Here is a 25,516-nt window from a genome sequence, read left to right on the forward strand (position 1 = left end):
AGTCTCCATAATTTAAAAAATGATGGGAGTGATATTTGCAACAAATATGACAGTCAATTAATTTTAAAAAGCCATTGCAAAGAACACGTATAGGCCGTTCACGGAAGAGCACAATTCAAGGGTGGGTGATGAGTGTCTGGGGAGATCCCGAGAGCAAAACAGCACAGAGAAGGAGCAGGTGCGACCGGCCGCTGAGCTGCTTCGCGGGTTTGGGAAATTAATCTGGCAATATTTTGACAGTGTTTTTTAAAAAAAGGATGTATCATTTGACCTATCAGTCTCCTGTTTGATCCTTTATCTCAAGGAAAAACACTAGTATTTGAGGAACTGTCTTTGACGGTGGAGAAGGCTCGTCTTCTGTGTGTTTGCTAAGACACTGCTGATGGTGTTGGCTTTCCTCTCTTCCCCCAATTTCTCTTTCTTCTCTACCGGTCCAGACTTCGGCACACGGACTCTCTTCCGGAATGCAGCTGGTTTCTGCCTTCAGCATGTATCTCGTGAACGCACAGATTGGGCCCAAATAAGGCGCCCTTCGTTCTTACGGACTTGGGCTGACTTCACGGTCCCAGCCGTCAGCACCAGGTGGACCCAGGGCTGGGTCTGCGTCGTGACTTCCCTTGAGCTCAGCTTCCAGGTTTCCAAACACACCTGACTCCGCGCTGGAGACAGCTGCATCGTGGACTCCCAGACTCACCCCCCGCCCCCCAGCAGCATCTCAGCTTTGGTCCTGGGCCCGGGCGCCGCCCGCCGGCTGCGGGTTCTCCTGTGGCCTGCCGCCCGTCAAGTCTCATGCCTCTTCTTGCCCACCCCCACCCCGACCCCCTGCATGTGCTTCTCTTTCTCCACAGACGGCTTTGGATGCCTTCTCCCACTTCCCACCTCTACGCCTCCCCCCTCTCTGTCTCTCTCGTTCACTGTCACCTCCTTGGAACACTCCTGCGATGGCTGAACCTAGGTTCTGGGGTCAGAAATCGGGAGAGCACAATGAGCCCTGTGCAGGCAGCCAGCTAGGTGCAGCGCCCCGAGGCTCTGCTAGAAAGTTCTTCCACGCGCACCATTCTCTGGCCCCACGGGCGTCCTGTTGCAGGTGTGTGGCCGCACTCAGCCTCCCTGATCTGGCCCCACGGTACCCGCCCTCCCGGCTGCCTCTGATTCTACCAGACGCTTCCTCCTGCTCCCCGCTGCAGACCGTACCCCCCTTCCAGGCCCAGCCCTGCTAGGACATGGCCCTTCAGCAGGCTTCATCCTCTGAGTTTCCTGTGGCTCTGTTGGCACCTCTCTGCTCTGTGAGTTTTGCTTTTTAGATTTTTTAATGTATTTGTCGTCTCTACCTGCTTTCTCTCGGAGGGGAAGAGCCAGTTCCGCCCGCCCCACTCTCTGGAGTGCCCCCATCAAGCATCGGGAGGAGCGGGCAGGAGGCATCATGGCAGGTCCCAGGGCCCAGGGCCCGTGCAGGAAAAGGCGGGGGAGGGGCGCCCAGGGATCTCTTCCTCTGTTCACTGTTCAGCACCCCTGCTTTTCTCTGAAGGGTGTGGGTTTGAAACCATCGGGGGTGACTCGGAAGTGGAAGAGTTTACGCAAAGCCCACAGATTCTCCACAATCCTGAAGGGTGACACCACAGATCCCGAAGGCCCACGTACCACATGCCCAGCCTATGTGTTCCGTAGGAGTCTTAGCGCCCCATCCGGAAGCCCCGAGTAAGGCAGGTCGTCGGGTCATGCAAAGCTACGACCTGCACGTGCTGACGGGGAGGCATCTCAGTATATCCAAGTAGGGAACAAATGGCCATCCCATCGACCTTTTTCAGAAAAGAATAGACTGTCTTCCGATTTGGGGAGGAGACCCTGAAGGAAGAGGGGCTCAGCCTCTGCGGCCTTAACAGATGCTGGAAAACGAACAGCAGACATGCCCTCGGGGCTTCCTGAGGCCCCGGCCAGCGCCAGCCTTACTACCAGATTCCCTGATTGAGCAGTAGCCCAACGTGATCAGAAACATTGCGATTTTTCTGAGGCTACTCAAGGTTAACTCTTATTTGCTGCTCTAAAACATGCCCCAAACATTTTCTTAAAGGGCCAGATAGCAAATATTTTAGGCTTTGGGAGTCGCGGTTCCTCAACTCTGCTGTTCTAGCATAAAAGCAGCTATGGACAGTATGTGAATGCATTCCTGTGGCTGTGTGCCAATAAAACTTTATATATAAAGGCAGACAGCTGGCTGGAGTTGGCCTGCGGCTTGCTGACCTGCTCTAAATCCTTATTTGTGAAGAGGGAACAGCCATGTGATGTATTGTAAAAGCAGCTGATCCAGATGACTACAAATATTTTGACCTTCAAAACAAGCAAGCAAACGAATCTGGTCGTCTGGAAAAACCGATATTGCGTTTAGGAGACACACCGTTTGGGTTCTAGTCCCACCGCGCCCTGGTCTGTTAGCAGAAAGCCGGCCCTCCCTCTGAGGAACAGCATATCCACGTGCCGACTGGGCTCGGGCATCGGAGCTGGTCCAAGTTTCACACAAACCTGCCTACACCCCCTGAAGACTGAAGTAGCTGAAGGGCAGGGGGACGTGTTGAGGCAACCTGGTCTGAGGTGGTATCTGGCCCGCGGCCCGTGGTGGAGGGTGTGTTGTGTTGCTGGAGAAATGTGACGGGTCCTGTTGGCCGATGGTGGTGGTGGTTCTTACTATCCTTGTGCATCTGTCTGGTTGTTCTAATGATTGTTGAAGTCTCCAACTGTAATTACGGACTTCTGTCTTTTTTTTTTTAAGATTTTTATTTATTTATTTGGCAGAGAGACAGCGAGAGAGGGCGCACAGGCAGGTGGAATGGGAGAGGGAGAAGCAGGCCTCCCGCTGAGCAAGGAGCCCGATGTGGGGCTCGATCCCAGGACCCCGGGATCATGACCTGAGCCGAAGGCAGACACTCAGTGACTGAGCCACCCAGGCGCCCCAACTGTGGACTTCTCTATTTTGCCCTGTAGTTCTATAAATTTTTGCTGTATGTGTTTTCCTGCTCTGTTGTTTGATGCATACATGTTCAGGATTGCTGTATCTTCATTTGGGGTTCACTCTTTTTCATTATGTCACGTCCGTCTCTGTCTCTGGTAGTTTTCTATGTTCTGAGGACGACTTTATCTGTTAACAAGCCACTCCTTCCTTTCTTTCAGAGAGAGAGCAAGCGAGCATGTATGTATGTGACTGCGCGCGCGCACACACGCACACACACACACACACACACACACACACACGAGTGGAAGGGGAGGGGCAGAAGGAGAGGGAGAGAGAGACTCCCAAGCAGACTCTGAGCTAAGTGCAGAGCCTGACAAGGGGCTCGATCTCACGACCCTGAGATCACGACCTGAGCTGAAATCAAGATTTGGACACGTAACTGACAGAGCCATCCAGGTGCCCCAACTCCAGGTTTCTTCTGGATAATGTTTGCATGACGTGTCTTTTACTCTCTACCTGTTCCATTGTTAGATTTGAAGTGAGTTTAGACCACATAGGGTTTTTCAATCTGTCTTCTTTTTTCCTCACTATCCCCCACCTGCCTCCCGAGTGCACAGAAGGCTCAGACTTCGGCCCAGCCCATCAGGCCATACCATTGGGTGCAGGAAGGGGGTGTGCAGTGGCCCCCTCCTGGCCTGTCCTACCTGCTCCCTCTTGCACAGGGCTCTGGCGTGTGATGTTGTGTCTTGGAATGCAGCTACGCCCCTGATCGTGAACTTGCTTTCACTTTGGTCCCGGCTGGGCATCCTGCGTGTCTGTGGGGGTCTGCGGAGTGGCGTGCTCCGGCCGTCTCCACCCCACCCCATCTCATGACACATACTAAGTCCCTCTCCTGTTGGGTATGAGGCTGCTGTGGGCGCTCAGGGTTGCCCAGGAACTTGGAGCAGGAAAGCTGATTGACGGCGGGCACTGCTTCTCATCTGAGTCGTGACTGTCGAGTAGATTCGGTCTGAGTGGGTCACGACCAGACAGAACCGACAGGGGAGACAGCAGAAGGCAGAGCACTTTCAGCTGCCCCTGGCTGGCTCTGCCCAGACTCTCGCCAAGCTGGTGGTCTCGTGGGCGTCGCCTGTGACTCTGCTGGAATATGGTGGCCACTTGGTCGTCACCTTTATTGGGGGGTAGCTGCCTGTCAGCACAAGCCCATCCCCGTGAGGGAAGCACCGGGCGCTGCACCTGTTGTCAGCAGAGCGCTCCGACTTGCCGCGGAGGTTTGCTTGCAGCATCTCAGCCCGGGGTTGCAAAGGACTTTATGAGAACGTTTTTCTGAGTTTGTAATAATTATAATATCTTAACCAGGACCAGCGGCCCTTAAAATGGGTTTCCTATTGTTATTGGAAGACGTCACCGGGAGCTTAAACCCACAGAGGCGTGTCGGAGTCCCGCCGAGGTCTGATAGGGAGAGCGGGGCAGCTTGTGGCACATTCTGGCTCCAGCGAGCTGCGTTCTCAGGAGGATTCTTTATGAGATGCTCGAGACCTAACGAGATGGCCTACCCTGGGACAGCCGTACAAGGACGTTCTTACAAATGAAGGTGTTAAGTCCTTCCAATTAGATATTCCCACATAGTATGCTGTACTCGCTGCTGGATTATGGTTTAAAAAAAGGTCTTTTTGGGGCACCTGGGTGGCTCAGTGGGTTAAGCCTGTGCCTTCGGCTCAGGTCATGGTCTCAGGGTCCTGGGATCGAGCCCCATGTCGGGCTTTCTGCTCAGCAGGGAGCCTGCTCCACACCCCCCCCCTGCTGCTCTGCCTTTGTGCTCTCTCTGTCAAATAAATAAATAAAATACCCCCCCCCTTTAAAAAAAAAAAAAGCTCTTCTCACCCATTTCTGAATGGTTTGTGGCTGTTCACGTGCTCCCCTTGTGGCCTGTCTCAGCCCGGGGTTGAGGTGGGGGCCCTTCGGGACCAGGTGCGGGCAGGGGGCGCTGCGGAGAGGACCACGTTCTGCCAGAGTTAATTCTGGGGCTGCCACTCACCGCCTGTGGCTCGGACGCGTCGTCCGACTTCCCAAAGAAGCGAGATGCGTGAAGTCGCCTGTGCGGTCCGCCGTCTGGAAGGCGGGGAGCCTGCTCGCCCTGGCGTCGCCGTGAGGCTCATCCACATGTGTGAAGTCGGCGCAGACCTCACTCCCCACGGCCGGAACCGTGGCTGTGTCACCGCCCATCCCACGGCGGGGCAGCGCCAGGTGCCCGGAGGCGGTGGCCCCTGGGGACACACAGGCAGGCTCATCCTCGGGGAGGGCGACCCAGCCGGGAGGCAGCGCACAGGCACGTTGGTGCGCATGCGCAGCGACGTAGACCGGGCCGGTGCGTGGGTGGGGGCGTCGAGGAGGCCGGGTTTAGGTTGCAAAGTGGGGGACACCCCAGGGGAGGAAGGTTGCTGGGCATGTGTGTCCGGCGGTGTGTGCGAGGGACCGCGGCGGTCTCCACGTGAGCGCGAGTGCCAGTCCACGGCCCAGGCCAGCACGTGCAGGTCACACGCGGCCGGTGAGTTCGCTCCCTGCTCCTTTGGAACCGGTGACGCGGCGGGGAAGTGGTCCGACTGCCGTCCGCGGAGCGGAGCGGCCAGAGCCTGTGGCCTCCCTTGAGATTCGTTTATGTTTAATACTGTAAGATAAAAATATCAAGTAGGTATTCAGAATGTCTGGTTTTCTTTTCTCATTTGGCTGAACATGTGCCTCTGCTGTAGTTTCCTTGACCTCGACTTGGCTCCGTTTTTGTTTTTTTTAAGGATCTTATTTATTTGTTTATTTGTCAGAGAGCAGAAGCAGAGGGAGTGGGAGAGGGAGAAGCAGGCTTCCCGCCTAGCAGGGAGCCCGATGTGGGGCTCCATCCCAGGACTCTGGGATCATGACCTGAGCCCAAGGCAGATGCTCAATGGCTGAGCCACCCAGGCGCCCCGACTTGGCTCAGTTTTTACAGCAGAAGTGGACGCTACTTAAAATTTCAATTCCAAACTTCAGCAGCGTGACCCTGAACTAGTCTAGGGCCCACATCCCTGCGACGCGGGACAGACGGATCGTTTCGTGTCCCAGGAAGGGGAGGACAAAAGGAAGAAAATACCTGCCGCAGAGCCTGTGAGTCTTCCTCACCAGGTTGTGGTTTCTCCCAGCACGGATGCGGGTCGCGTCTCCAGACCTGGTGCTGCCCTCAGCGCTGTCTGCCCACGAGGTGGCGGTGCCCGTCTGGGTGTCATGACCCAACACCCCGTCTCCCCGTTTCACTCTTTGAACACAAGCGGCTCTCCCTGTAGTCGGACTGTTTTTCTTCCTCCGGAAGCAGAGAGAGACCGTTGTCATTGATACAAGCCTCTCTGCAGTTCCGTGTTTACAACCGACCTCGCCTGCACATGCGTTTCTCCAAATCCGGACTATTCGTAGCAGGTTGTCAGACAGTCTGTTTCTTCGGGATTCCAAATCGGGTCTTTTCAAAACCAGAAATAGCTGGATCCTTAGTGGCGTGAAGAGAGAGAGAGTAGCCAGGAGGGAGGTCGCCAGCGTGCCCGGAGCTGCGTGCGAGGCCCCTGCCGTGGGGGGCACCGGGCAGAGGTGTGTCTGGATGAGCCCCGCTGCTGCCCGCATGTGATGTCCTGTGTCGCGCTTGTCGGCTTGCGTGACGCAAGGTGTTTCCAAAGCACTGAGGACGGGCTCAGAGTGCCGACCGGGCCAAGTCCGCCAAGGGATGATCGGGAAGGTCGTAGATGTCTTCTTCTTCTTTTTTTTTTTTTTTTATATTTTATTTATTTATTTGACAGATCACAAGTAGGCAGACAGGCAGGCAGAGAGAGAGGAGGAAGCAGGCTCCCCGCTGAGCAGAGAGCCCGATGTGGGGCTCGATCCCAGGACCCTGGGATCACGACCCGAGCCGAAGGCAGAGGCTTTAACCCACTGAGCCACCCAGGCACCCCTGTAGACGTCTTTTCAAATCTTCTCCGATGCAGGCCTTCGGTTTGCTGCTTCATGGCACGGAGCTCGGGGGGCCCCGGGTCGCGTCTGGGACGCCGATACCCGACTCCAGGGGAGCAGGCCCCGGGACAGGGCGTCCTTTGTTTAAAACTCTCTTGTCTGGTGGCATAGCAAGGCGTTCTCGGGAAAGTCAGTGTGATGAGCAGATGTTCGTGGAAGTTATGTCAGAGCCTCTCGAATGGGTCGGTTTTCTAGAAGGGTCTGTGGAATGCTCTGTCACCCTGTGAAGCACGAGGCTGAGGTGAGCCAAGGCAAGGAGGCCTGGGGAAGCTCCCGGGAGGGGACAGAGCTGGGCGGGCGGGGCCAGGTGGCCAAAGCCACAGTGTATCCCGTATAATAAGTCCTGTGTGTGTGACCGCCCAGCGTCCCCCAGGGCTGGAGAGCAGGTGGACAGTGAGGGCCAGGGGTCAGGGTGATACCCAGGGGTAGGTGACCACGCAGTGGGGTCGCTCTACCGGGAGCCAGGCGGGGGCGGCGGTGTTGCCTCCAGTCCCTCCCCCGGCTGCTTGTGAGCACACACACACGCGCACACAGAGCCAAGACAGCGTTCCCACGGGCCTTTGGAGCAGGAAGAATGGACAGGCCAGTCCGTATTGGCAGACAGGCGGCTGGGAGGGGATTAGGTGGCACTTGGGACATCTGATGCCTCGATCGTTCTCTTTACTCTTGTGAGGAGACCACCCCCAATGGCTCCCCATTCAGTCCCCCCGCCCTGTGAAGTCAGGGCTTCACCCACTGTGGGAACCGTCCCTGAATCGGGACGGGGTGGCCCTTCCCGGGCACCCAGGCGGCTGCAGGCTCCCGTGTGATGTCACCTGAGCCGGCGAGGAGACGGTGGGCGCCCACTTCCTCTTTCCCTGCGGCCCCCCAGGAGCAGGGATAGGGGGACTGTCCTGTGGTCGAGGACAGCAGCCGGGTCAGGTCGCGTCCCGTGTCTGTCCTGTTGTGGGGGGTGGGCACCCGGACAGACTTCCTTTCCCAGCTCAGGAAGTTTTAAAAATCACCACTGAAAACAGAATTTTGGCGTCGTAACTGAGTGCTGTAGAGAGGTCCGATGCACGGTACCCGTAGGGCCAGGACACTTCTGTCCGGCTGCCTTAGGATTGGGCTGAACTCGTGATGAAAATCTTCAAGTAGTGCTGGAGGCGTCTGTGCTTGTTCTGACGGTCATCCTGAGTGTTTGCTGTCTCGGGCCAGCGCGGGCGCCGGGACGAGAGCGGGGGGTGGGGGGGTCTGGGTCCCGCACTCGCTCCCGCAGTCGCAGGCTTTGCCAGGAGGGTGGGTGGTGCACGGGCTCGGGTGTTGGTTCACCTGCATGGTGAGCGGCCGGATGTCCCCGCGAAAGACTCGAACAGAGCACTGCCACGTCCACTCGGGGGACCCGGCTGGAAGCGACCCCAAGGCAGGGAAGGAGTCAGGCAGGGCTCCCGGGCAGCTGTGCCGTGGGTGCGAGGATGGAGGGTTCTTCGCTGGCGGGGGGTACAGCGGGGAGGGAAGCTTCTGGAAGGGGGCAGCAAATGGGGAGAGATAGGTTTAGATTTCGAAGGCTGGGTGTGAGGCCCCTGTGGGACACACGCGCACACACGTACAGGAGATGCCCCCCATCCCCTGTGTCCCCAAGACTGGCCCTCATTTCCTCCTGTGTTTTCTGTGTAAAGAACAAGTTGCTGAGCACAGTGATCTCCTCGGGCAGTGGTTCTCTGCCAGGGACGGTGCCCCCAGGAGATGCTGGCCAATGTCCAGCAATGTTGGGGTGCCCCCCGGCAGTTTTTTAAAAAAAGATTTTATGTATTTATTTGACAGACAGAGATCACAAGTAGGCAGAGAGGCAGGCAGAGAGAGAGAGGGAAGCAGGCTCCCCGCCCAGCAGAGAGCCCGATGCGGGGCTCGATCCCAGGACCCTGAGATCATGACCTGAGCCGAAGGCAGAGGCTTTAACCCACTGAACCAGCCAGGCACCCCTGCTCCCCAGCATTTGTGGCTGGAGCCCAGGGATGCTGCCCAAATCCAGCTGTGGCCAGGATGGCCCCACCACAAGAGGTGCCCACGGTTCCGGTGAGCAGCCCAGTCTCAGGGAGTTTTGTGGTTGCCAGCACCTTTCCGTCTGTTGGAGGGACCTGTGCAGTCCAGAAGCGATCTCACCAGGTGTTGAAGAGGAGGCGTCAGGTTGTTGTTTTGTGAAGCGACAGCTGGGTGACTCCTGGGAGCCTCGGCCGGTCGCTCCCTCTGCAGATGGGCCTGCGCCAGCCCGAAGGAGGCCGTGATGAGGAGTGAGATCCGAGGCCATTTCCCCGGGAAGATGCTTAGCGCATTTGCAAGTGCACACTCTGGTGGGGTCGGGGTACTGCGCCCCTGATAGCAGGGTAGGGGGTGGGGGAGCTGCTGCAGGGGCAGGCCAGGCTGTGGGCCAGGCCGGTGTGTGCCCTGGGCCCCCACGTCCTCATCTGGGGAGTCCTGTCCAGGTGAGTCCTGTCCAGCGCCGTGGCCACCAGCCAGGTCCAGCCCCTCCTGAAAGGAACCTTTGCTCACACAGGATCTCTCATCGCACTGCTGCTCTTTTCTAGAAGACCGTTCCTTTTTTTTCCTAATCTCACATTGCAGTGCGAGGTCATGAAGAACGCAGGCAGAGACGCGAGAAGTGCTGATACCGTGTAGAACATGAAGTGCCACCAAATTCCCACCGTTAACTGTTTGCAAGCCCCCCTCTGTTTTCTGTACACGCGCAATGTGCTGTCGTTCCCACTCGTGCCTGGCGTGTTTGCATGACACGCACTGTCCCTCCCGAGGGCCCCTGCGGGCCAGCACAAGGAGGCCGGCCCAGGCCGGTTGCACGTGAGCCTCAGAGGAGACTGATGGAACCGGGGGACGTGTTCTGTGTCCTGCACGCACTTGCTGTCTGTCTTTTCAGGTTCTTGGTGGAGTTCTTCGCCTCCTACTTAGAGAGGAGAGTTTTGAAGAATAGGGGCTTCTGCCCTTGATGTGCAAACGTGCAGTGAACTAGAAAGGAAAGGAGCGCCGGGCCCTGAAGGCAGGTCCTCAGCTGGGCACAGAGGAGGGGACAGGAGCCTGGGGGAGACGGAGCCTCGGCCTTTTGTCTCTGACAGACGGAAGATCTGTCTCAGCCCTGATCTTATGTAACTTCCCGAAACCCCGTCCATTCGACACGGTCATCCTCATGCACAGCCGTGAAACGCAGGCTTAGCCATGGCCACGGTGCTGACCGATGGGCCGGGGCCAGCCGCCCTCCGCGTGCCCGGCCCCTCCGCATGCCTGGCCCCTGGGCTCCTGTGCTCCTGCAAGGGGCAACCCCCAGACCAGACCCAGAACTCCCCTCCTGACAGTCCTCAGTGAAGTGTCCACACAGGAGGGATTTTTACCTCCCTGCAGGTGTCGATCCCCCGAGAGAAGACCGCTCTGTGCGTCCCTGCACGCATCCCACACACAAGCCACGCTCGTGTGAACAACCGTGTGTTTGTCTTGTTCACACGCAAGGAAGCACGGGGAGGCCGACTGTAGAGGAAGACAGGAAGGTTCATCCCAGAGTCCCTCCCTTGCATCGTGTCCCTTGTCCTGTCCCCCAGTTTTGGTGACCCAGGAGCAGACCTGCGTCCACCCAGGCTTCCCTTTGCCCGGGAGTGTCCTGAGCTCCAGCTCCCCCAAGAGAAAACTCCATGAGCCTCGAAGCCCCAAGCCCTCCAAGCCCTCCGTCCTGTCCCTCCAGGCCTGTCCCTCCCTCGGCTCCTCCTTCTCTCCCAGGCCACCTTCTGAGCGGCTTGTCCTGGCCTCATTGTGGTCTCTGCTCATACCCTGACCCCCCTCCCCTGCCTCCAGCCCCGCACTGCGTACCCCTCCTGTGCCCTGTCACCCCAACATCTCCCCACGCAGCCCCTCTGTGATGGGGGCGGGTCCGGCGCCCGGTGGGTACCCGAGCGAGCGGGGTGCTGTCACAGCTGTGTGCGACGTAACGGGTGAGCTGCGTGCAGGAGTCGGGGGGACCGCAGCCCTGGGCGCGCCAGCACCGGGAGCAGGGTGTGGGGCGACATCCTGACATCTCATGCTTCCCCCTTCGGCTCTCCGAGTCGTCCAACCAAATGAGCAGGATTAGGAATTACTGATGTGCAGACTCTCACGTGCGTTATCCTGGGTCGTGTGTGACTTGGACTAACTTAACCGCGTAATACGACGACTGGTCTCTCGTGCGGTTTCTTAAATCCGCCGGTTTGTCTGAGTATGGAGAAGCCTCTGCCCTACTGACTGCGCACTTAGCGGGTCCTGATAGCCTCTGGGCTGTTTCTTACCAGCAGGTATAACCACTGCCCAGGGCTGCGACCGCGCCTGATGCCTGTTCTCAGGGTCTGAGATGGCCGTGGGAGCGTGAGACCCTAAGGGGCGGGTCCCCGACTCTTCCCACGGCATCCCCGAGCCGCTGCCGCGAGCCTGGCCCTGCTCGGTGCCCCAGACACACCGACCCCTGCCCAGATGGGGCTCCTCCGCACGGAAACACTGGTGCAGACTCGGTGGGGCCTGAAGGAGGGCAGGCCAGCGCCCCACAGGTCGAGGAGGATGTGGGGAGGCAGGCCGTGGGATGGCCTTGGGAGGGAGAAGGCAGGGCGCCCTGGAGGGAGGCCTCCGTGACAGCCGCCCCCCTGCCGGCCTCTGACCCCCGGTGCGCCGCAGCCCTTGCTGCCCTCTGACGCCCACTTCTGGTTCCTCTCCAAGACTCTCTCTGCCCCATGCTCCCGGCCAGTCTGGCCCTGCTGGGCACCGTCCCCTCCCAGCCTTCTAGGGCTCCTTGAGGCCCACGCCCATCTGCGCCTTCCCTGACCCCTGCGGGCAGTGACTTCCAGACCGCGGGAAGTTGCTGAAATGCCCCGGTGGTGGGTTTCTGTGAGCCCCGGCCGAGACCGAGCTCTCCAGCTCCATGTGACAGCCAGCCAGGGACCAGCCACAAGTTAACGGTGCTCCGCTCTGCTGGATCCTAGCAGCCGTCCGCGGACACGCTTCCAGAGCGCAGCCTTGCGACGGGGGCTCGCTGTCCGGGTCTCCACTTCCGGGCCCCCCAGCCGTGCTGGTACCGGCTTGCTTCTGCCATCTGGGCAGCTCTGTGGAGTGGCCTCCGCCGGGCTTCCCGCCGTCGACAACATGGGCTGCTGTGTGCCCCCAGCCCATGCCGTCCTCCCCCATCTGACGCCTCCCTACCCCCGTCAGGCCTTTCCAGAGCCCCCGCGGCCCCTGGCCTCCGCCACGGGGGGCCCTGACTCTGCGGGGCACACGCGGTAGCCCTGGGTCCCGCCTGCCTGGTGGTTCGTCATGTGCTTCCTTCCCACTTGGATTCCTGAGCCGGACTAAGGACAGACACTGTGTCTCCAACATCTTTGCCAAACTGAGCACAGAAGCTGGCCTGGAAAGTCCGCGGAGCGGGTCATGGAAGAGCAGACAGCCTGCGTTGCCGACTTGGATAAACGTCTCTCTTCCGATAGTGTTGAGTTTCCCGAGTGCGTTTAGCTCCGAGTTTAATAAAACTACGTATGATTTTTTTTTTATTGGATGTCTAACGAGAATATAATAGCAGAACAGCCCCAGCATTTTGGGATGGATTTCTTGTATTTTTGTGAATTCTATGCAGTTCATCTGATGTGAGGATGTGGTCTTTACAGATGCCTGCTGTGTGCCCATCTCCGAGATTATCACTGTAGAGGAAACAGACACTCACAGGAAGCGCTACAGCAGCGGAACATGGCAGAAGATGGAAAAGCCCTTTGCTTTCACAGGTGACGGAGCAAACCACCCCCCCGGCCCCCATCTTCACTGATTTCACACAGTTGAAAAGGCGAGTTTTTCGTCACTCGTTTGACAAGCTCAGTGTTTCCTTTTTTTTTTTTAATCTTTTAGAAACTGCCTTATGCAATTTTCCCCCAAGATCGACTTTTATTTATTTATTTATTTTTTTAAAGATTTTTTTATTCATTTATTTGACAGAGAGAGATCACAAGCAGGCAGAGAGGCAGGCAGAGAGAGAGGAGGAAGCAGGCTCCCTGCTGAGCAGAGAGCCCGATGCGGGGCTCGATCCCGGGACCCTGAGATCATGACCTGAGTTGAAGGCAGCGGCTTAACCCACTGAGCCACCCAGGCGCCCCCCAAGATCGACTTTTAATTAATGTTTCGATCATCTTGTTTCTTACTTTCTTTGTTTTTTTTGTTTTTGTTTTCTTTTTTTCTTTTAATATTTTATTTATTCATTTGACAGACAGAGATTACAAGTAGACAGAGAGGCAGACAGAGAGAGAGAGGGAGGGGGAAGCAGGCTCTCTGCCGAGCAGAGAGCCCGATGCGGGGCTCGATCCCAGAACGCGGAGATCATGACCCGAGCCAAAGGCAGAGGCTTTAACCCACTGAGCCACCCAGGCGCCCCTGTTTTTGTTTTCTTGATGGGTTAAAAGAACGGAGACGCAAGTCTTCTTCCTAATGCCTTGGAAGTCGCTCGCGGGCCCGGAGGGGGTTCCCGCGTGAGCTGTGGGGCCCGGGGCTGCGCTCTGACCTGCCCCCCTGTCTGTCTCCGCAGTGCACTGCGTGAAGAGAGCCCGCCGCCGCCGCTGGAAGTGGGCCCAGGTCACTTTCTGCTGTGCCGAGGAGCCGCTGTGTCACCTGTGGCTGCGCGTCCTGCAGGAGCTGCTGGGGGCGCTCAGTACGTGCGTTTGTACCCCCCACCCCCACCCCGACGAGGCTTCGCTGCCTCGTGCACAACTGCCTGTAACCTGTGGGGTAAATGGGTGTGGCGTGGGCAGACGGACCGATGCACCCATCAGCGGACCAGCTTAGAGTCGCTGGCCGCCCCCACATGGCCTCCCGGGGCCAGGGCGCTTCACCGACCAGCTGGGACCCGGGGCACGGGTCCCTGGACCTGTGGAGCCTCGGTTTCTATTTCTGGGCTGTGGGGATGGGGGTCCCTGCGTTGCAGGTGAATGTGGGGAGTCAAGCAGGTCATGGGGATGCACCTCCGACATCTGGGGGGGGCGACATCTGAAACGCGGATGGGTTGCTGGGCGACGAGAGTCCGTCTGTCCAGCTCCTTGGAAGAGTGCATCCGTGATCCTGTTTCGTGCCGTTTGGTTACAGTCTCAGTACGTAATCTGGTCAGTTCCTTCAGCTTTAACCACAGAACACAGACAGCATGTAGAGGGGTGGTTTTCAGTCTTTTTAAGTGAATTTGGCGTCTGGATCCAAAAAGTGAGAATTTACTTGAAGGTGGCGTGGCCCACAGACGAGCTTCCGAGAGACATCCTGGCCCGAGACGGCTCCTCGTACCTGCAGGTGTCGGAGGATCTGTTCCTTCGGGTCTTTCTGATTTTAACCCTGTGTTACCTCTCTGTGGCCTCCCAGAAGCAGCCTAGACCCCGGGAAGCACCCACATCCCACGCGTGCAGCTTGGCCCTTGTCACCAACATCCAGATCCCACACCAGAACCGGCCAGCCCCCTGGGGCCCGCTGAGCACGCCCTGTCCCTCCCCCACGGGGTGACCACTGCCTGGCTTCATTTTGGGCTTCGTAGATGTCAGGTCGTACCGCGGACACGCCTGTGTCTGGCTTTTTGGCTCCGCGTTCTGTTTGTGAAGCGAAGCACGCGGGGCCGGGTGGTGTCCGCGGTTCGTCCCTACTGCAGACCGTGTCGTTCTGAACATTCTGGCTCAAGTCTGGTGTGGACCCATGCTGGCCTTTCTCTTGGCTGTGTCCACGGGAGAGGGGTCTCTGGGGTGGGGGGCGTGTGTGTGTTTCCCTGGTAGACCCCATCAGACCGTCTTCCAGACCGCGGTGCCAGCAGCGCTCCCCGCAGCAGACCTGCAGGGCCCTGCTCAGCCCGCACCTCGCCCACACCCTAAAAGCTGTCGCCCTGTTGATGGGTGTCGGGCGCCTGGCGCTTGGGCATTGACGTGCCTTTCCCTGACAGCTACTGAAGGTGACAAGTCCATTCCCATGTTTAAGGGCCACTTGGAAGTCCCCTTCTGTAAGGAGAGTGTTCAAGTCTTGTGTCCGTTTTTCTGTTGGGTTGTCGGTCTTTTCTCCATGTTATGCGGATACTCTTTGCGTGTTGTGGATCCAGACCTTTTGTTGGGTTTATGCACGACAGATGCCTTCTCCGTTCTGGGGTTTGCCTTGTCCCACTCTGGCTGGTGAACGGACGTCGTCGACGCTCACATCCTTCCAGTCCTCATGGTCAGTCCCGTCCTATCCGATGTCCTTGTCTGCCTCAGAGCCACGAGGGTATTTCCCCCCGGAGCGGTGCTTAGCGTTCACATTTAGACCTACGGTGTCCATCTGGGGCTGGTGTTGAGTGGCAACGGCTCGTGTAGGTACGGGTCTGTGCTTGACCCCCGCTGCGGCCGGGGGGACAGTCCCCGCCCCGTGCGCGGTGGCGCCTCACGCGGGTCTTCACTTCTTGCTTTGCTGTCGAACTTGCAGAGAGTTTCACTTGCGTCCAGTGACTCGGCAAAATTCACTTATTAATCTCACTGCACTGATGATTCTTTTGGATTTTCCTTAAGCAGAATCGTGTCCCCGTGAGTAGGGGCAGTCCTGTTTCATTCGTCTTAGTTCTCGCGCCTTTCTTTCTTTTTCTTACACGTCCGCCCTGCGGCGGGTCCCAGCGGGTACGAGCGCCTCAGCCCTGCTCACGGGGCCAGTTTTCAACACTTCACTGTCAAGAATGATGTTTCTTGGGGTTTTGATAGATAAAAAACCAACAAACATATGAAGGGGGCACCTGGCTGGCTGAGTTGGCGGAGCAAGTGACTCTTGATCTCGGCGTTGTGAGTTCAAGCCCCACGCCAGGTGGATAGAGATTCCTTAAAAAGTAGAAATAAATACAAGTTTAAAAATCAGGAAAAAACATCTTAAGGAAGTTCATTTCTAATTCTTAGCTTTCTAGACTTTGTTTTCTCTTAAACCACGGCTGATCGTCTAATCTGATAAATGCTTTTCCCGCATCCCCCGAGGTGCTTGTGTGATCATCTTCTTTTGGAGTTAAGGTGTGAATTATTGCTTTCTCGCGTGTAAAACCTCCGTCTTCCCAGGAAATCCACTTGACTTGCCTGCTCACTTTTCCTACAAGTTTCTGGAGTTGACTTGTTGACTTTCTTCAGGATTTCTGCACCTTGGCTTGGGGAGAAGTAGAGCCACGTGTGCAGCTCAGGACTAGTTTTGCTCCCGGGCTCTGGTCCCCCGTGCTGGTCGCTGAGCGGCGCCCCTTCCTTCCTTTCCATGGAGGCACTCCCGCGATGTGGGGCTATGGTTTTCCTGACGTACTTGGAAGCACTCCCCGGTGAAACCGTCTGGGCCTGGGTTTTCTTCGTGAGGTTTTCATTAATGATTTCAGTTTCCTTATTAAATATCAGACTATTCAGATTTTCGATTTCTTTTGCCAGCTTTGGTAAATTATATTTTTTGAGAAAATTGTCCATTTATCCAAGTTTATAAATTCATTATTAAGAAATCCTTTCACTTCCCTTGTAACACGAGCAGACTCTGGGGTAATGTCCCCTTTCTCATTCCTGGTGATTACTGATTTGTTGCTTCTCCCTTGCTCTGTAGCAACTTTATTAGGGAATTGTCAATTTCATGAATATTTTTGTTTTTATTTTTTAAAGATTTTATTCATTTAATTGTCAGAGAGAGAGAGGCAGGCAGAGGGAGAAGCAGGCTCCCCACTGAGCAGAGAGCCCAATGTGGGACTCGATCCCAGGACCCTGGGATCATGACCTGAGCCGAAGGCAGAGGCTTCACCCACTGAGCCACCTGGGCACCCCATTTTTATGAGTCTTTTTAAAGAACCAACTTTTGGCTTAATTGATTTCCTCTACCATACACCTCCCCCAGTACTTTATTGTGGTTTTCAACCATCCAGAACACGTGTAAGACTTGTATCACGAACAGGCACACGCCCGCCGCATGGAGGCCGCAGGGCTTGGCGGTTTGTGTTCTTTCTTTGCCAGCGTCTGTGTATCTGTCTGTTAGTGAATCGTAGTCTCTGCCGAGTCTCAGAGGAAGGGACAGGTGGGGCTGCTTTACACACGTCAGTGGGCACCTTGTGGATTAGAGAGCCGCCTTTGCCTGCGGTTCTGAGCTAGAAATCCCACGCGGTGGAGGGGACAGACGGTGAGCTGAGACCAGTGCGGCTGGAACACACACGCATGTAGCTGTGTCCCCCAAAGCCCCGTGAGACGTAGATCGCCCCAGAGTTTTCTCGTGGTCCTTCCTGTCGGAGCAGAGACAGCCACCCCGTGGACGGAGTCACATCACAGGGGCCCCTTCAGGTAGGGCTGTAGACCATCCAGTGACGGCGTTGACAGGATCCACGTCGGCAGGATACCAGTAGTCTGACCTTTTTGACTGCCAAGTAGTATTCCATTGTGCAGCTGGACCGCGTCTAGGGTGTCAGCCCCCAGCGGACGGACACGTGGGGTGTTTCCACTCAGGGGCTGTTGTGAACTTCTGTGTGCAGGATTTTGTGCGGACTCAGGTTCTCAGTTTTTTGGGTTGGGGGTATATACTTTCTTGCTACTTTTATTGATTGCCAGTAAAGTTAGTTTCTGAGGGTCAGAATCTATCTGAACTGACCCCAACACAAATGTCGGTGTGAGCCAGGTGAAGACGCTCTCTGGACGGGGCTGAGGCCCGAGGCTGACGGGCTGTCTGGGTGTCTCACAGTCTGTCTCTCCGTCATCTCTGTCTCTCCGTCTGTCTCTTCTAATGGTCCCGTCTGCACGTGTTTCTTCTTGTTCTCTGCAGACTTGCCTTCCAGAAGTCACATTTTATAGGACCCTTCATCAGGAGACAGTGTCTCGGTCAGAATTCTGGTTTCTTGGGGATTCGCAGATCCACGGAGCTCTTGGCCATTCTGATAGACCCCCACTCTCCCCTGCCCGTAGATTAGGAAACTCTTCAGCACCGTTCTTTAACCTGAAGTTAAATGCTTTTTACCAGGCAGTACTAAGCAGGGTTCTCAAACTACAGTCGTTAGATTTCCTTCAGCGACGCAGTCTTTCCTGTTGACACTTGCTGGGTTCACTGTGATTTACACGTCGTTGTTTTGTAGCATCGAGACCAAAGCATTTACTGGTGTTCATTAATCCGTTCGGAGGGAAGGGACAAGGCAAGCGGATCTATGAGCGGAAAGTGGCGCCACTGTTTACCTTAGCCTCCATCACCACCGAAATAATCGGTAAAGTATCAATTCTATTAAACATATGCAAGTAAATCTGAGAGTGACTCAAGTGTGATCACTAGACAAGGTTTTATCTTACAAGTTTATTTTAAACAAAGTAAAATGCGTTGTTTCATATACCAGAATGAGAACAATACGATATAAAGAATGGATACTTTTCTAACCAAGTCGTGGCATAAGAAACACTCGAGAGAAAGGCTAAGAAGACGAAAGGGTAAAGATCAGGGACAGAAGGTTCTTGCAAGGAGAGAGAAAAGCAGTTAGTAAGACTTAGGAAGAATTTCACAATAAGTGACACTTGAAGAAATGTCATGTGACGCCATGTTCATGGCCCCGATTTTTAGTGCAAATGCTCGACGCTGGGTGGGGGCGCAGAGACGCCGTTCTCCTCCCCGTGACCCTGTGTTCTGAGGTTTGTGCACATTTCCTGAGCGGGGGTTGCCCGGTACCCCAGCTTTCTCGCTCTCGCCCAGGACGACAGTCGGGTGTACGAGTGACAGGCACAGAGGTGCGCGGCCACATTTTAGAACAGCAAACGTCGAACCAGCATGATGCCCGCCAGCAAGAAACATGGGGCTGCAGTCATGTCCCTGTGAGTCGGAAGGGACAGCACGTGGACCTTTAATGTGGTCTTTCCAGAGAACTTTTCACTGAAAAGAGTGTCTGGGATGAATGTCGGAAAGTCTGGGGTACAAAACTCCACGCAGAGTAGCGTTTCTGTTGCGCTTTGTTTCTTACTTTGAGTACACAGTCTGCGGACTCGTGTTTCCTTTTTCTTAGATCTTCAGATATTCTAAAATTTTCTTTGAGTTCTGTTTTATTTAAATTTAATTAAAGTTTCAGCATAACCAGGGTAATAAGGAAAAACTTTAAAATAATGTGCTTATAATATAAAAAATATATATCATATAATATAACAATATAACATAATGTTATTTTTCCTCACAGTTACTGAACATGCGAACCAGGCCAAGGAGACTTTATATGAGATCAACACCGACAGATACGACGGGTGGGTACTGCTCGTTCATCCTGACGCCCACGTAGAACACGCTGATCAGGCCTTACCCATCTCAGTGTTGTTCCCTCCCAGTCCTTCGTTTTGCTCCTAATTGTCATGGGAGAAAATCAGAAATAGCCGAGAAGTTCCGTCGTGCCTCCTACGACGTGGAGCAACCACTGGCTGTTGTCCTTGTCCGTCTGTCTCCTGCCTCGTACGCGGACGAGTCTTCCCGGAATCATTTGTCTGTTCCAGACATTCCCTTTTTGTTCCTAAATGTTTGAGGGCGTATGTCTTAAACACAAGGCTACTCTACAGAACAAATACCGTGACAACCCGGGAGACCACAGGACACGAGGCTCTTTTTTTTTTTTTAATTTATTTATTTGACAGATCACAAGTAGGCAGAGAGGCAGAGAGAGAGGAGGAAGCAGGCTCCCCGCAGAGCAGAGAGCCCGATTTGGGGCTTGATCCCAGGACCCTGAGATCATGACCTGAGCCGAAGGCAGAGGCTCAACCCACTGAGCCACCCAGGCGCCTCAGGACACGAGGCTCTTACCTGTTTGCTGTCCCCACTGGGTTCTTGCCCCCCTTCCCATTGTCCCTCACTGTGGGAGAGCGCTTGTCTCAGGCTTTCTTGGTGTGCCTGAGGTTTTGAGACCACAGACAAGTCGTTCCATTGTGCCCGAGGGTTTGGGTGTCTAATGTCTCCTCTTGGGTCAGCCCTGGCTGTGCGTGCCCAGCTGTGTGACACGGGGTGGGGCGGGGAGCTGCTGCGCTCTTTCCCCGCGTGCGAGTCCGCGTCCATGCTGTGTCTGTCTCTGCTGGCGCATCAGCCCCAGAGGGCCAGCGTCCTGAGCCCTGTGCGCAGCTGTCCCCTAGCCCCTGGCATAGGCCTAACGCATGGCAGGGGCTCGGTAGAGCGCTCAAGACCTGGGGGAGGATGGCTGCCTCCGCAGGGGTGAGGACTCAGGGCCGCCTCCGCAGGAGTGAGGACCCAGGGCAGCTCACAGGCTGCTGCTGAGGGTCAGGCATTCTGGAAGGACCTTAAAGCCGTGCAGTGAAGACTGATGTGCTGGGATTGGACCCGGGACGGCCGAAGGAGGTTATGCGCTGCGGGCACAGCCGGCTGGAGGGCCGCAGAGGATATGTGCAGAGGGGATGGTCTCTAGGACGTCTGGGGGAGACCTGACTGGGCCGGGTGATGGAATCCTACAGAAGACACGTAGGCACTTGTTAGAGATGGGGAGCTGAAGTCGGCTTTGGAGACGGTGCAGCCAGCGTGGAGAACGTGACCGGGTGGCCCCGGGAGCCCAGGCAGCGTGGAGGTTAAGGGGGGCTGCGGGGCTGCGGGGCTGCGGGCTGGTCTGCAGGTGGGGCGCCGTGGAGGGAGACGTCTGTTCTGCCTTTGTCTGCTTACTTCTTTTCTTTTTTTAAAAGGTTTTATTTATTTGACAGAGATCACAAGTAGGCCGAGAGGGAAGCAGTGAGGGGGGGCAGGCTCCCTGCTGAGCAGAGAGCCCAATGCGGGTCTCAATCCCAGGACCCTGGGATCATGACCTGAGCCGAAGGCAGAGGCTTAACCCACTGAGCCATCCAGGCGCCCTGTTTGCTTACTTCTTAGCAGTCTGGCCTGAAGGGGAACCCTCTGCTTGTGGGCGGAGGGGGAGGGCTTCTCTGTGATGAGCTGGGGCGGGGCCCAGGGGGAGGGCATGACCTTGTGGGGACAGCAGAAGGGACCCTAACAGCCCGTGTCCCCTGCAGAATCGTCTGCGTCGGTGGAGATGGCATGTTCAGCGAGGTCTTGCATGGCCTGATCGGCAGGACGCAGCGAGACGCCGGTGTGGACCAGAACCAGCCCAGGGCAGCACTGGTGCCCAGCCCGCTCCGGATCGGCATCATCCCCGCGGGTAGGGGCACTGCCCCCCCCCCACTTCCCTGGGGGACGCCCCCCTCTCCATCCCTCCCCCACTTCTGCGGGAGCATCAAGCTTGGTTTTCCTTCAAGGTCATTCTGCCACCGAAAGGGTGATGTCACCGCCACTTGAGGGCACAGTTTGTCGAGAAACAGTTTCTGACCGAGTACAGGACCCTGTTTTGCGTTTGAGGGAATCTTGTCTTCCTTCCCTGGGCACTGCTTCCCACGGGCACTGAAGCCGGTGGCTGGGGTACAGTCTGCTCTCAAAGGACTGACCAGTCGGGGTGGGGGGACCTGGGGAACACAGGGACCCCAGAGCACAATCGGGAAGAAAGGAAGCTGGGTAAACAGGTGGTTTTCTGGAAGTGGCTTGCAGCCCAGACTGGCGGGTGCTGGGGACTGGTGGGGGGCTAACACGGGGGGGGGGGCTGTCTTCCTATGTGAGATGGGGAGGGATGGGGTCCCGGGCCTTTTCACCCCATGGGCCCCTGGGCTGTGTCCTGAAGAAGTCTGGCTCAGTGTGGGTTTTGTTTATTTTTTTTCAGATTTATTTATTTATTTGAGGGGTAGGGGGAGATGGGGCAGAGGGGGAGGAGAGAGAGGATCTCAGGCAGACTCCCCACCAAGAGTGGATCCCAACACGGCCCGCGATCCCATGACCCTGAGATCATGACCTGAGCAGAAACCAGGAGTCAGACACCCCACAGACTGAGCCCCTCAGGCGCTCCTGGCTCAGTGTGTTTGGTGACTGTAGGAAGTATTCACTTCTTTGAAAATCACCATGTTGAGTTATATAAATTGGTTCGAGGCTTCGCGAACATTGTCCGCAGGGAGGAGGCACCCCTGTCCAGTGCCCGGGTCTGCCCCAAGGTGGCAGTGATGGGGGCTGTGTCCGGGCAGAAATCCCACGTGGCATGTCCCCTCCCACCATTCGCGACAGCTGTGAAGGAGCAGCTGTCCTGGTCCCACTTCATGGACCAAGGTGAGCGGCCCAAGGTCCCCCAGAGGGACCTCTCTGCCCCGCTCCACGGTCAGGAAAAGTCGGACGAACGTTGCTCATGCAGCGGATGTGTATTCTGGGTCGATCGCCGCGCACGACTTCTTCCCGTTAGGCCTTTCTCTTCGGCTGCATGGGGTCTGTCCTGGGCGACGTGAATCTTATTTTTCTCTCTGCGAAACTGTTTTCTCGTGACGGCTTGTACAGCCATCGGCCTGCAGGAGCACGACCATGTACAAGCTCGAGCTGTTCACGTTCAGGAGCCGCTCGGGAGTGTCGTGGGGACAGACGTGCCGTGTGCTGTGGGCATTCTGGGCCTTGGGGATCGGTGGAAGACGGGATGGGCGTGGCCTCTGCCCACTCAGAGGACCCGCACACCGGGAAACTAGAGCGGGCACACTGCAGACAGTGGCCCCGACGGGCTTTTCTTGCTGGGGCGCCCAGGGCCCTTTCCAAGAGGCGACAGGTGAGGGGCTGGCCGTGTGGGGACGCGGGTGTGCCGAGGGTCAGCTGGGCCAGAGCTGTGCGCCCAGGAAAGGGGACCTGCCTGGTAGGGGTGCCAGGAGTGGGGTCATCGAGGGGCCTGGACAAGGGACCAGCTTGGGCTCGAGTCCGAAGGCCACGCTGTGAGACGCAGAGGCCATGGGCAGGGTCATCTGAATGGGCTTAAAGGCCACCCCATGCGCTCTGTTCTGGGTGGTGTTGTCTGAGCCCTAGGGAGGACATGGTGCTTGGGCCGGTGGCCATGTGGTTGGCTGGGACTCGGGTGTAGCTCTGCCACAGAGCCAGCAGGCATTGGGTGGAGGAATAAGGGTGACCCCGTGATGTCGGTCTTGGTGCCCCGGGGGCACAAAGATGAGGCGTTGGGGTGGGGGCACGAGTTCTGATGGAGATCGGGACGGGCTCCTAGGGGACGCCGAGGCCAGCGCTCGGAAGGGAGTGCCTGGCGCTGGGAGGAGCAGGCCGTGGGAGTCTGGCTGGTGTGTGGCAGCCCTGGGGCGGCTGGGACGGCCCGACACAGCGCATTGGGACGGCCCGACACGACCCATCACTGCTCCAGCTGCCGTGAGTCCAGACCTGCTGATGCCTTCTCAGTTCTAGTCTCCTTCCACTTGAGGATCTAGAGGAAGGAGCCAGTCCGCAGAAGGAGGGGGCCCTCTCCTTGGGCCCATCTGTCCTCGTTTCTGGTCGGCACACCCGAGCCTCCACGCCTCTGCAGACTTGGTCCCGGAACCCCGTCCCAATGCCTGGTTGGGGCCAGACCTTGGTTTCCAGCCAGGGCTTCCTCTTGGTCGAAGTCTGGGCCACGCAGATGTCTGAGGAAATGCCCGGGGAGTTAGGTCACATCCGAGGGATGAACTGTTGAAAGTACACTGGACGTTAAAAGGAAGGAACGGGGTTCAAGGGACTTGCCTGCGGGCACCAGGGTCCCCCCAGCTGCGCCAGCCTGGCCTCTTCAGACCATCGGGGGCCACACGCAAGCTGGAGGCTCTCTGGAGCTTGGGCAGGTCGTCCGTCCGTCCATCCGCGATCACGCACCCTTGAAACACAGCTTTCCCAGCCCCTCTGAGAGCCGGCTGCTGCTGTGGGCCCAGGAACGGGCGAGGCGGGGCCCCCAGGTTGTGGGGAGGTGCACCGTGGGTCCAGGACACAGAGAGCCAAGTGGGGGACACGCTGTTGCAGACAGGGTGCTCTGAGAGGCCTCTCGGGGTGACACTGGCCCAAGGCCTGGAGTGTGGTGAGGATGGTCCTGCCTTTGGGCCGCAGTGGTCCTTGGGCAGGAGGGAGTCTGGCTCTGGCCCGGAGGTGTGAGCAGGGAGCCAGAGGCAGGGCGGAGAGGGGAGGGGCAGAGGCCGGGGCCGAGAAGGGTCTGGAGTGCTGGCAAGCCGAGTGATGACCTCCTTCAACAATCCGACTCGTTAGCAAAACCATCCCTGAAACCTGTCAGGTCAGGTCACCTGCCGTATTCATTGCCGGGGGACCGGGTGACAGAGAACGCGTGTCCTATCCAGGGACAGGGCCTTGGGAAATTCTGGAACACAAGTCCGCGGGGCCCCACCCCAGCCGGGCTGGGCCTAGACGCCTCGGCCTGTGCCGCCCACACCTCCTTAGATGAGACGTGTCCAGCAGCTTTGGAGGAGCGCCACGCTGTCCTGGAGGTCAGTCACGAGCCCAGCCCGCTTGGCTGTGGTTCTGCGGGGTCCCAGCACACGCACACGTGAGCCTGAGAGGATCCGTCACGAGACTCTGCTGCCCCAGTGGGGGTATCCGGCCCAGCGAGGCCTCGGGTATCTCGGCCGTGGTGCGGGATGGGGACCAGACGCTCGCCGCTCTGCTCTTGTCTGCAGTCCCTGTGGTCCCTGCGGGGTCCTGCCGGGGCGGGAGGCCCCACGTCTGCAAATGCAGGCAAGTCAGGCGTCTGTGCAGCTTGTGTCGTGAAGGATGGCTTGCCCGGAACGCAAACAAAGCCCTGGCTGTGCGATGGGAGAAGGGGCTCCGCGGGCGTTCTGGAAGGTTCTGGGGATGCGAAGAACTACCTTGGGGCACAGCTGAGAATAATTAAAATAGCCCCTTTTTTTTTTGTTTTTTAATTTATCAGAGAGAGAGGGAGAGAGAGTGAGCACAGGCAGACAGAATGGCAGCAGAGGCAGAGGGAGAAGCAGGTTCCCTGACGAGCAAGGAGCCCGATGTGGGACTCGATCCCAGGACGCTGGGATCATGACCTGAGCCGAAGGCAGCTGCTTAACCAACTGAGCCACCCAGGCGTCCCTAAAATAGCCCTTTCAAGGGTGTTTTCTTAGGAGTGTTCGTGCTGGTTTTCCGGGTCCACTTCGTTCTAAAGAGGAGCCTGTGGGAGACTCTGAAACCGCACGGGTTTGCTGTTAATTTTTAATATTTTAAGACTTAACTTCTATGGTCTTAAATGCTTATTTAAAAATTTTTACTTTTTGGGGCGCCTGGGTGGCTCAGTGGGTTAAAGCCTCTGCCCTCGGCTCAGGTCATGGTCCCAGGGTCCTGGGATCGAGGCCCGCATCGGGCTCTCTGCTCAGCAGGGAGCCTGCTTCCTCCTCTCTCTCTGCCTGCCTCTCTGCCTACTTGTGATCTCTCTCTCTGTCAAATAAATAAATAAAATCTTTAAAAAAAAAAAAATTTTTACTTTTTGGCTCATTTTTGGAATGCGATACTACTGACATTCTCAGGTTAAGATGAACAGAGCAGGAGAAACGCACGTATTAAAGGCGTACGTGTGTGTTTCTGTAACTTACAGCCATCAGGAGCGCCACGTCGCTCAGACGACGTCGAGCCTCCCCTCGGGCCGCAGACTGGGCCAGGGTCTGTGAATCGAAGACGTGACACGGGCTGGCAGTCCAGCGCGTCTGTTTTCCGGTTTCCGGGACATCACTGACGACG

The 25,516-nt window shown here is 56.9% G+C and overlaps 1 protein-coding gene across 1 annotated transcript in view; it reads left to right on the forward strand.

Moving 5' to 3' along the window:
- Positions 1-25,516, forward strand: part of LOC111157462 (ceramide kinase) — a 52,887-nt gene that overhangs the window by 17,862 nt on the left and 9,509 nt on the right. Inside the window, exons 4-8 of the mRNA XM_022518882.1 lie at positions 12,631-12,744; positions 13,536-13,658; positions 18,063-18,188; positions 19,140-19,203; positions 20,956-21,101. Coding sequence (XP_022374590.1) covers positions 12,631-12,744; positions 13,536-13,658; positions 18,063-18,188; positions 19,140-19,203; positions 20,956-21,101 — 573 coding nt within the window. The remainder of the gene's footprint in view (positions 1-12,630; positions 12,745-13,535; positions 13,659-18,062; positions 18,189-19,139; positions 19,204-20,955; positions 21,102-25,516) is intronic.

Source organism: Enhydra lutris, unplaced genomic scaffold, assembly GCF_002288905.1.
Source record: "Enhydra lutris kenyoni isolate GAN:26980312 unplaced genomic scaffold, ASM228890v2 scaffoldscaffold55, whole genome shotgun sequence".
Lineage (NCBI taxonomy): Eukaryota > Metazoa > Chordata > Mammalia > Carnivora > Mustelidae > Enhydra > Enhydra lutris.